The 11,199-nt window shown below is 45.6% G+C and overlaps 1 protein-coding gene across 1 annotated transcript in view; it reads right to left on the reverse strand.

The window, feature by feature from the left end:
• LOC140199936 (F-box/WD repeat-containing protein 7-like) overlaps nt 1-10,586 on the reverse strand; it is a 229,626-nt gene extending 219,040 nt beyond the window's left edge. Inside the window, exons 1-2 of the mRNA XM_072262424.1 lie at nt 10,260-10,586; nt 7,477-7,629 (exon numbers count right to left, since the gene is read on the reverse strand). Of these exons, the coding sequence (XP_072118525.1) occupies nt 7,477-7,629; nt 10,260-10,370 (264 nt within the window). The 5' untranslated portion in view covers nt 10,371-10,586. The remainder of the gene's footprint in view (nt 1-7,476; nt 7,630-10,259) is intronic.
• Between the last annotated feature and the right edge of the window lie 613 nt (nt 10,587-11,199).

An 11,199-nucleotide genomic window follows, 5' to 3' on the forward strand; every position in this document is an offset into this window, starting at 1 on the left:
ACCAAAGTGCATTACCATACACTTTCCAACATTGTGTTTCATTTGCCACTTCTTTGCCCATTCCCCTAAACTATCTAAGTCTTTCTGCAGGCTCTGTTTCCTCAACACTACCTGCTCCTCCACCTATCTTTGTATCATCGGCAAATTTAGTCACAAATTCATTAATACCATAGTCCAAATCATTGACATACATCGTAAGAAGCTGCAGTCCCAACACTGAGCCCTGTGGAACTCCACTGGTAACCGGCAGCCATCCAGAATAGGATCCCTTTATTCCCACTGTTTTCTGCTGACCGGCCAATGCTCCACCCAATGCTAGTAACTCCCCTATAATTCCATGGGCTCTTCTCTTGCTAAACAGCCTCATGTGCGGCACTTTGTCAAAGGCCTTCTGAAAATCCAAGTACACCACATCCACTGCATTTCCTTTGTCTACCCTGCTTGTAATTTCCTCAAAAAAAAAAATTTGCAGTAGGTTAGCCAGGCAGGATTTTCTTTTCAGGAAGCCATGCTGGCTTTGGTCTATCTTGTCATGTGCCTCCAGTTACTCTGTAATCTCATCCCTAACAATCGATTCCAACAACTTCCCAACAACTGATGTCAGCCTAACAGGTCTATAGTTTCCTTTCTGCTGCCTCCCACTCTTCTTAAATAGCAGAGTAACATTTGCAATTTTCCAGTCAGTACTGTTGCTACTCTCCCTGGGAGTGGGTGTCCTGCTAAGATCACACCGAGAGCACCACTAAGTTCAGCAGCTCGCAGAATGAAGCAGTGATAGAAATCCACCATGCCTAAAAACTCCTGTAGTTTTTTTTTAAGTATTGGGGCCCACGGTGTTCAGACCTCTGGTGTCTCGATGCACTGGCACTGTCAAAGCTGCAAGGTGGTCAGCACTTCCTAGTATTCATACCAAAGTGAACATGCCAAAATCAGGCTTGGTGTTGTCTTTTTCACAGCCACTGGTGTCCTTATGTTGGGGGCCTTGCTGACCAGGCTTATTGAGGTACAGAAAGGAGAAGGAATGAGGCACCACTTGGCTGAGTGTAGACTATCAACCATTTGGGCTATGCAAACTTGCTCAGGCATTTGCTGCATGAAGAGTTCTTTAAAAAATAAAACAAGGATGGTGATTTAGATTATGAAGACACGCAGTCCTCTTTTATTGTCATTTAGTGATGCATGCATTAAGAAATGATACAATATTTCCTCTGGTGTGATATCACAAAACACAGGACAGACCAAGACTGAAAAAACTGACAAAACCACATAATTATAACATATAGTTACAACAGTGCAACAATACCATAACTTGATGAAGAAGTCCATGAGCACAGTAAAAGTTCAAAGTCTCTCAAATGTCCCACATCTCACGCAGATGGGAGAAGGAAGAACTCTCCCTGCCATGCCGACCACAGTCCGACTCTGAGTCATTCGAAAACTTCGAGCTCTGGTCAGCTCTCCGACACTAAATACTGAGCGCCATCTCTGTCTGAACGATTCGACCTCATTGTCGGTCGCCAACAGCAGGCAAAGCCGGGGATTTTGAGGTCTACCCTCCGAAAGATTCCCAACCACACAGTAACAACAGCAGTGAATGAGCACTTCAGAAATTTCCCATAGTCATACTTCATTGATCCCAGGGGAAATTGGTTTTCGTTACAGTTGCTCCATAAATAATAAATAGTAATAAAACCATAAATAGTTAAATAGTAATATGTAAATTATGCCAGGAAATAAGTCCAGGACCAGCCTATTGGCTCAGGGTGTCTGACTCTCCGAGGGAGGAGTTGTAAAGTTTGATGGCCACAGGCAGGAATGACTTCCTATGACACTCTGTGTTGCATCTCAGTGGAATGAGACTCTGGCTGAATGTACTCCTGTGCCCAACCAGTACATTATGTAGTGGATGGGAGACATTGTCCAAGATGGCATGCAACTTGGACAGCATCCTCTTTTCAGACACCACCAGAGAGTCCAGTTCCATCCCCACAACATCACTGGCCTTACGACAAAACTGACAAAACCACATAATTATAACATATAGTTACAACAGTGCAACAATACCATAACTTGATGAAGAAGTCCATGAGCACAGTAAAAGTTACTGTTGATTCCGTTGGTGTCTGCTACCCTCAGCCTGCTGCCCCAGCACACAACAGCAAACATGATAGCACTGGCCACCAAAGACTCGTAGAACATCCTCAGCATCGTCTGGCGGATGTTAAAGGACCTCAGTCTTCTCAGGAAATAGAGACGGCTCTGACCCTTCTTGTAGACAGCCTCCGTGTTCTTAGACCAGTCCAGTTTATTGTCAATTCGTATCCCCAGGTATTTGTAATCCTCCACCATGTCCACACTGACCCCCTGGATGGAAACAGGAGTCACCGGTACCTTAGCTCTCCTCAGGTCTACCACCAGCTCCTTAGTCTTTTTCACATTAAGCTGCAGATAATTTTGCTCACACCATGTGACAAAGTTTCCTACCGTAGCCCTGTACTCAGCCTCATCTCCCTTGCTGATGCATCCAACTATGGCAGAGTCATCAGAAAACTTCTGAAGATGACAAGACTCTGTGCAGTAGTTGAAGTTTGAGGTGTAAATGGTGAAGAGAAAGGGAGACAAGACAGTCCCCTGTGGAGCCCCAGTGCTGCTGATCACTCTGTCGGACAGTATTGCAAGCACACGTACTGTGGTCTGCCAGTAAGGTAATCAAGAATCCATGACACCAGGAAAGCATCCACCTGCATCGCTGTCAGCTTCTCCCCCAGCAGAGCAGGGTGGATGGTGTTGAACGCACTGGAGAAGTCAAAAAACATGACCCTCACAGTGCTCGCTGACTTGTCCACTTGGGCGTGGACACGGTTCAGCAGGTAGGCGATGGCATCCTCAACTCCTAGTCGGGGCTGGTAGGCGAACTGAAGGGGATCGAAGTGTGGCCTGACCATAGGCCGGAGCAGCTCCAGAACAAGTCTCTCCAGGGTCTTCATGATGTGGGAGGTCAATGCCACCGGTCTGTAGTCATTGAGGCCGCTGGGGCGCGGCGTCTTCGGCACGGGGACGAGGCAGGACATCTTCCACAGTACAGGAACCCTCCGGAGCCTCAGGCTCAGGTTGAATACATGGCGAAGTACTCCACATAACTGAGGGGCACAGGCTTTGAGCACCCTGGTACTGACACCATCCGGTCCTGCAGCCTTGCTTGGGTTGAGACGTTTCAGCTGCCTTCTCACCTGTTCAGCTGTGATGCCCACCGTGGTGGTTTCGTGTGAGGAAAGGGTATAGTCATGACATCAGGGTGGGGGACTGTGAGGAGGGCTAGGAGGGGAGAGTGGAATGTGTGTTCCAGATGTTCCTCTGTGCTTTCATGTCCATCTCTATCAAATCAGTATTGTCCTTGGCCCCTATTTAACAGATACGATATCATTTTTCACCAGGGGGCTGCACACACGCAGTGCGCTGCTCTCTCTCCTCCCGCCGATATTTCCCAGGAGAGACAGCATGTGGTCCATTAGCTCCAAAGGCTTACCATCACTGAGACCCAGTCAGGAGAGCAATTGTTTGGTGCAGTCAGACCGATAGTCCAAAAGTGTTTAAGAGGTGAGTTTTTAGTGATCAGTATTTATTGTGTTCATGGAGACTCGCCACTCTTGCAGCCACAGAATTGCTGAGCAATGCTACCCACTTAGAAAGATTTGGCGTAGTCAACAGCAATTTCATGTCGGGCAAACTGGGCCTCTGCTTGCACAAACCAAGCAACGGCAGTTTGCTCTTAGAACTCCGTCAGTTTCAAAGCGACTGCATTGGCTGACATATTCAATAACTCCTGAATAGTCCTAGTGCATCGAGGTCACAAATGTCGGTTTGCGCAAATAAAACAAAGTAAAACATTTTGTGTTTAACCAATGGGGAGGGGAGGGAACGTCGACTCAGACCATGAGAAGCCTGCATGGGGCGCCACTCCTCGCACAGACTAGAGCAATGTGTGGTTAAGTGCCTTGCTCAAGGACACAAACATGCTGCCATAGCTGAGGCTCAAATTAGCAACCTTCAGATCACTAGACGAACGCCTTAACCACTTGGCCATGTGCCCAACAACAAACCTGTATCACATTTCATTGAACTCCAAAACCTAAACACCAAAGCGTGCTAAACCATTTATGTAAACATATCACATCAAACCAGCCTTTTAAAGTGAAACCCAAACTCAATGCAGGTGGTTGTAAATTATGTACATTTCTCCCAATTACATTACCCTACACTGTCACAGAGCACTACAGCACAGGAAGAGACCCTTGGCCCATCCATACCAGCCTTGCCCAATCTACATGCAACCAACCATAGCCCTCCAAAACGCTCATCCCTGTACCATACCAAACTCCTTTGAAATGTAAATACTGAATTCACATCTACCATTCCTGCTGGCAGCTCATTCCACACTCACACCATCCTGAGTGAAGCACCCCCTCAGACTCCCCTTAAACATTTCACCTTTCACCCCGGTCTCACCCAACCCAAGGGGGGAAAGCCTGCAAGCACTCACTCAATCTACACTCCTCAAATGTCAATAGCTCAACAAGATCTCCCCTTATTCTCCTGTGCTCCAGGGAATAAAGTTTAACCTATTTAACCTTTCCCGATCAGTCAGTTCCTAATGTCCCAGCAATATTCTTTCTACAACAGGGTAACCAAAACTGCACAGTACTCCAGATGTGAACACACCGCTGTGCTATACAATGTTTTAACTGCTACACTTAATACCCTGATTGAAGGCCAATGTGCCCAATTCCTGTCTACCTGTGAACCTACAGTACATAATTGTAGTATACTATTTGACCTCTCAACTGTTTATTGTGGTAGGTAATTGAATGGGTTCACCGTCTGGGAGAATTAAATCCCCCTTACCTCAGTCTTAAATGGCTTTTCCTCAGACTGACCACCACACACAACCATCTCCCCCCACCCGGACCCCCCAAAGCACTTTCCTCCCCAGCTATCAGAAACAGCCTTCCTGTAGCAAGGCCATCATGTCCCATTAGAATGGACAGGAAACAATATGGACCAAATGCAGTTAGATGGGACTAGCTCAGAAGGTTTAGAACAATGAACCAAATGTAGTTGGATGGGACTCGCTCAGAAGGAAAGGTTTAGAACAATGGGCCAAATATAGTTAAAAGGAGGTTAGTTCATCAGGAAATGTTTAGAACAACAGGCCGAATTTAGCTAGATGGGACTAGTTCAGAAGGCACCTTGGTTGGGCCGAAGGACCTAGTTCCACCTTTGACAACTCTGAAATTTGAGAGACTTCATGAGATGGTTTCTCAGTCTTCTAAATAGAAGCTAAACCAACTCCACCACTCTTCATAAATACCAGGAATCTCTTAGCATCAGTTTAATATGGTTATACAATTAGCATTTTTGGAGATCTTTTAGACAAACTAACTATATTGTGTATACCTGATACCACAACAGTGACCATACTGCACAACTGAAAGTTACTTTGAATCTTTCCAATTTACAGCAAGTACAAAAATGAGAAAAAGGTTAACAGTATAATAAACCATTCTCAAACTTATTAACAGAATCCATGAATGCAAGTTGTGTGTGTATATATATATAAAATACATAAATTGGAACACAAATACTACACAGTACTATAAAACCATTAGCTAGTCACCTGTGTACAGTGCTGTGTTATTTTGATTGACTGTCAATGAATTAAATCAGTGCCTAATGTAGATAATGGAATGCCTTCATACAATGTTTTTGACAACTGCATCCTCTAATCTTCATTTTCACATTCAAGATTGTCAATACCTTCAAATTCTTCATAGTTCCCAAGCCTGAATGCTTGAAACAGCAGTGAGTGGAACACTTCTGAATTGGCTTCCTGCTTATATTTTGCCAACTATCAGTGACAAAAATGGCTGCTTTTTGAACACAAATACACCCAACTGACAATACTTAGAACTGTTCACTCTAAGCACAGTGCACTGGTAATAGCCACATGAGCTGCACAAAACTGTTCAGTACCTCTCCTGTCCCAATTGTGACATAGTGTCCCAAATTAACGAAACAAAGGTAATTCATCTACTTTCGATTAGTTTTTGATCACAGTTTTTCCCAAATAAATGGCTGCCCCAATTTACTGATGGCCCAATTAACCACAATATCAATATGACCCACAGCTTAGTCATTCTTATTTTGAAGTTTCTGGGTTGAGCAGTGGAATGGAACCATGAAATGCACACATACACTCAGTGCCCCATTTATTTGGTACTCCTACTCATTGATGCAAACATCCCATCGGCCAACCATGCAGCAGCAACTCAATGCAGAAAGTTGTTGTTCAGACCATATGTCAGAAGGGGGAAGAGACGTGATCTAAGTGATTTTGACAGTAGAATAATTGCTGGTACCAGATGGGGTGCTTTGAGTATCTCAGAAAATGCTGATCTCCTGGCATTTTCATACACAACAGTGTCTAGTTCACAGAGAACAGAGCCAAAGGCAAAAAACAGAAAAACATAGTTCTGTGGACAAACACACTTTGTTAATAAGGGAGGTCAGAGGAAAAAGGCCAAACCGGTTCAAGCTGACAAGGCGGCAAATAACCACGCATTACAACAGCGGTGTGCAGAAGAGCATCTCTGATAGGCTACAGCTGCAGAAGATCACAGACATGAACTCAGTGGTTACCTTATTAGGTACAGAAGTGGCCACTGAGTGCAGCCAGCACAAGCTAGGGGCATTCCCCCCTATTAAAGCTTCACTCCTGATGCCCAGGTGCTTTCAGCAACAACCTTTGCAGTTAATGTACTAGATCAAATCAAGCAAAATCAACACTAAGTCAGGGGACTTAGCACAGTACAGGCCCCTGGTAGAGAGAAAGCCAAGTAAGTTTAAGAAAAGGTTGAATTAACTTAGTCTGGAGCCAAGGACTTTGAGACCTTAAAGACCTCCAGAGACTAAAATTCGGGCTATAGATAACAGGAACAATTATAGAAATTGAGAAAGTTACCAATTCAAGATTGATGAATGTCATTTCCATTACACAAGTGTACAGGAGAATGAAATGACTGCACTCTGGATCCAATGCAGCATAAAAACAAAAGATAACAAACACAATAATAATGTAAAAACAAATATAAATAACTGGATTGTATGCCCATAAATTGACACTAGGTTGTACACAAGATAACTGACAAGAAATAATAAAGCAGTGGTGGAATTAATGGGTCAATGCAGAAAGGAGAGAGAAATTTCATTAATTTTTAGCCCAAAAGACACTCAAAACTGATAAAACAACCAAGCATTTTAATAGTAACTATCTCTACAGTGTACAAATGGTAAAGATTTGTAATAAAGCAGGCTATTGTTGCCCATAGATGTAAGGTTATTCCCTGTTCCCCATACAGAACAAGCATTCGATCAAATTATCTTTTTTCCATTCCCATGTACAGTAGTGCATTGACTTACACTGTTGGAGCTGCTCAACAGGCCTTCCATGCTGGTCTCTGTGCTCATTTTATTCTTTTGGCAGAACAGCAGGTTGCCATTCCTCTCCAGAAAGTGGCATGTGATGCCTTTGATGTCCAAAAGATCATCCAGTGACGAGAAACCTTTCAATTCCTGTGGTTTTTATTTGGGGGGGGGGGAGGAGGACATGAGGGTGGGAGAGATGGGAGGGAGGGTGGGTAAAAATTTGGAGGAAGAAAATAAAGCAAGTCTGAGTGTGGTCAGTGATATTTCGTGCCCAATCTTTGTTTCCTTGATGAAGGATCCTTACCACCCAGGACATGCTCCCTTCTCATTATCATCAGTGAGGTGGTATAGGGGCCTGAAGAAACACATTCCACATTTTGGGAAAAGCTTCTGCCCTTCTCCATTCAGATTTCTGAACAGACTATGAATCCATAGGTTCCAAGGTTGTTATAACCAGGAGTGGTAATGGGGAAAGCTCCCACTACCTATTCAATGCTCCCAATGGCGTGCGCCTCAAATAGCCTCGGACAACGATGTCCAGCTCCTGGCCTTCACGTGTGATTAAGCCTGACGGAACACTTTTCTAATGACAGAAGGGGCAAAGGTGGGTTACTGTGTCACTGTGGGCAGATGGTTAGCAACTCATCCAGTAGGAAAACTGATCTCAAGCCTCCGCTGCCTTGTGGCAATACTCATGGGGAAGGATTTGGGGGTAAACCCCAAGGGAAATATCTGGAGCTGGAGTCCCTAAGGCAGTCCTACATTGAGTTCAATACCTCTTGGCAACTCCTGCCACACTGCTGGTGCCAAACAGTATCAACCTCTGCTGTTTATCGATACAGCTCGGAAGCAACATCCAGGATCAACCCTGACTTACAGAGATCTCTCTAATAATGAACTTAAAAACATTACCTACTGCTTGTTTAATTTTATACATTCTTATTGGAATTTATTATTTTTTTCACTGCAATGTATTGTTGCCATAAAACAACACATTTCACGACTTATATCGGTACCAATGAAGACAATTCTGATGCCAGTATTTATAGAAATGCCCCTACCTTGTGTTGACAGGCTTGACCCCACCCTTGTGTCACAGAAACAAGTTTTAAAAAAAGCCATCGTGTGCAGAGGTGAAATAAAAAGAGTTGACTGTTGGCCCTTCCAAGCATGCTCACTGCTAAATATGATCACGACTGATCCTCAGCCTCAATGCCACATTCACATTCTGTACACATAATGCATCTTAACAACCATATACCCACTTCACAAATTTTTTTTTAAAAATCAGCAGCTGGGCCTCTCAGACCTTTGTGGGAAAAAATTCCCTAGTTCAGCCTCCAAGTCAAGAAATATCTCTTCACCACCATCTTCAATCACATGTCTTGTAACCATTCAAGACATTACATTCTTGGAGAAGCATCCTCCCCATATCTGGTCTCACTTGCCCCGTCAGTTTTGCAACATCTTGTGTTTTGAAAATTCCAGTGAATACAAACACAATGCCACCTCATTTAGACGTCACGCCTCACTATCCTAGGAGTCAACCAAGCAAACCTTCAAAGAACTCACGGCAAGATTGTCCCTTCTTCAGCGGGCACATTTCAAGGGACTCTACAAGTCTACCAAGACTGTAGAACTTTTCTCTTCTACTCAAATCCTCCTGCTTTGACGCCCAACATGTTACCCACTTACATCACACTTTGAACTATTAATCTGCCTACTCCCGGCGACCCTCCCTCACCTAAACCACTGCGCTCCATACACCTCCCATTCATCACTTAAATATTGAAACTAAACACACTTGTGGAGGCAACTCATACTCCATACTCTCATCATCATCCTCCGAGTGCAAAATTTCCCCTTAAACATTCTACTTTTCACCTTTAACACATCCCCAGGGGAAAAAGCCTGCTTGCATTTATCATATTTATTACCCTTCAAAATGTTCTATATCCCCATCGAATCTCTACTCATTCTCCTACACTCCAGGGAATAAGCTCCTAACCTATTCAACCTTTCCACATAACTCAGGTCCTCAAATCCCAACAAAATCCTTGTAAAATTTCTCTGCATTTTTTTGAATCTTATTTACATATTTCCTGTAGATAGGTAACCAAAACTGGACAATACTTGAAATTAGGCCTCGCCAGCATCCAACAAAATTTCAACATAATGTGAGAGATTGGGCTTACACAGGCCTCCTCCTCCTCCTCGTCTCTCACTCCGGTGTCCTATTCCCCTCCCCTCCCCTCTGCCTCCTCCACACACTCGTACCCCTCCAAGACCTCGTTACCCATGCCCGCACCCTTGTACCCCTCCTCATCCTGATCACTCACTGCTCCGATCCACTCCTCCACTTCATCCCTCTGGCACCCTCGTCCCCCTCATCCCCACCCCCTCCTCCTGTACCCTCGTCCTCCGCTTCATCGCTTGTCCCACCTCATCCCTCCGGAAGCCTCGCTCTCCTCCTTCCTCCAGTACTCTCATATCCTCCTTTATCCTCTCCTCCTGTACCTTCGTCTCCTTGTCCGACCTCATCCCTCCGAAAGCCTCATTCTCCTCCCTCCAGTACTCTCGTATCCTCCTTCACCCTCTTCTCCTGTACCCTTATCCCCCATCCTCATCTCTCTGGTACCATTGCCCCACCACCACCACCCTCCTCCGGTACCCTCCTCGTCCTCCCCTCCTCAGGTACCCTCCTCGCCCACCACCCTCCTTCTCGGCCCGCTCATCTCTCCCTCGTCCCACCAGGCCCCTGATCCGCCATCCCTCACCTCTCTCCGCCTGACGATGGCTCTCGCCCTCTTCCTACCGACCCCGAACAGCACCGTAGCCAACTCCTCGGCGCTCGCCCGGTTCACGTCGACTTTCTCGGGCGATTCCATGGCCCAGGCCGCGAGGCCTCGGCCTTTCCGCTGCTCAACACGCCGGGCCTCACCGCGAACTAAGTGGGGGTGGATAGGTGTGGGGAAAACGGAGGGCCGCGCGGCGCTGAGACAACGTTCACCAGGAGGCCTCAGACTAAAAGTTTCCGCGGCAGAAACCGGCAGAAAAACAAACGGACAACCCGCCACTTCCGCTCACTGCCTGTCGGTCCGCTCACCTTGAGCAGAGTTCGATTGGCCAAAAGTGCTGTCACTCCAACATTCTATTGTGTTCATTGGTTAAAATAAATGTCACTCAATGAATTGATTATGTTGATTGGTTCATTGTTACAACGACACCCTAAGTTATTGACTCATCAGCGCGCACTGTGCCAGACACGGTGAATTCTGTTGGTTGACATGGAAATCAATCAGACTTGCTGCACACGGTCATTGGCCAATTGATCCGTCCATCAATCGGACAGTGCCGGATCATTCGCGGATAGCGGGCAAACAATTACCCACGCCGATAGTACATCCCGCCTACGCCGAGATGGGTGGGGCTGTCACATGATTTCATTTTCTTTGGATTTCTTCATCAAAAAGTTAACGGGAATATCGGTGAGGAACAATTAGGAGCAAACTCTGTTGCAAAGCGGCCACAGGCTCTACTTGTTGACTCAGCCCGTGTTGTTGTTTCTTCGCTGAACGACTAGAGCTGCCACTCCGACACCATGGCCAACCCTACCCACTGTTCATTGGTGGAAAAACCTGTCAATCGCCTGCTACCCCATCATTGGATCACGAGGCAATAACGTAGGGCGCCACATGACCTGGGCGGGCCGATTTT

The sequence above is a fragment of the Mobula birostris genome, chromosome 7 (assembly GCF_030028105.1).
Source record: "Mobula birostris isolate sMobBir1 chromosome 7, sMobBir1.hap1, whole genome shotgun sequence".
In the NCBI taxonomy this organism is placed as follows: Eukaryota; Metazoa; Chordata; class Chondrichthyes; order Myliobatiformes; family Myliobatidae; genus Mobula; species Mobula birostris.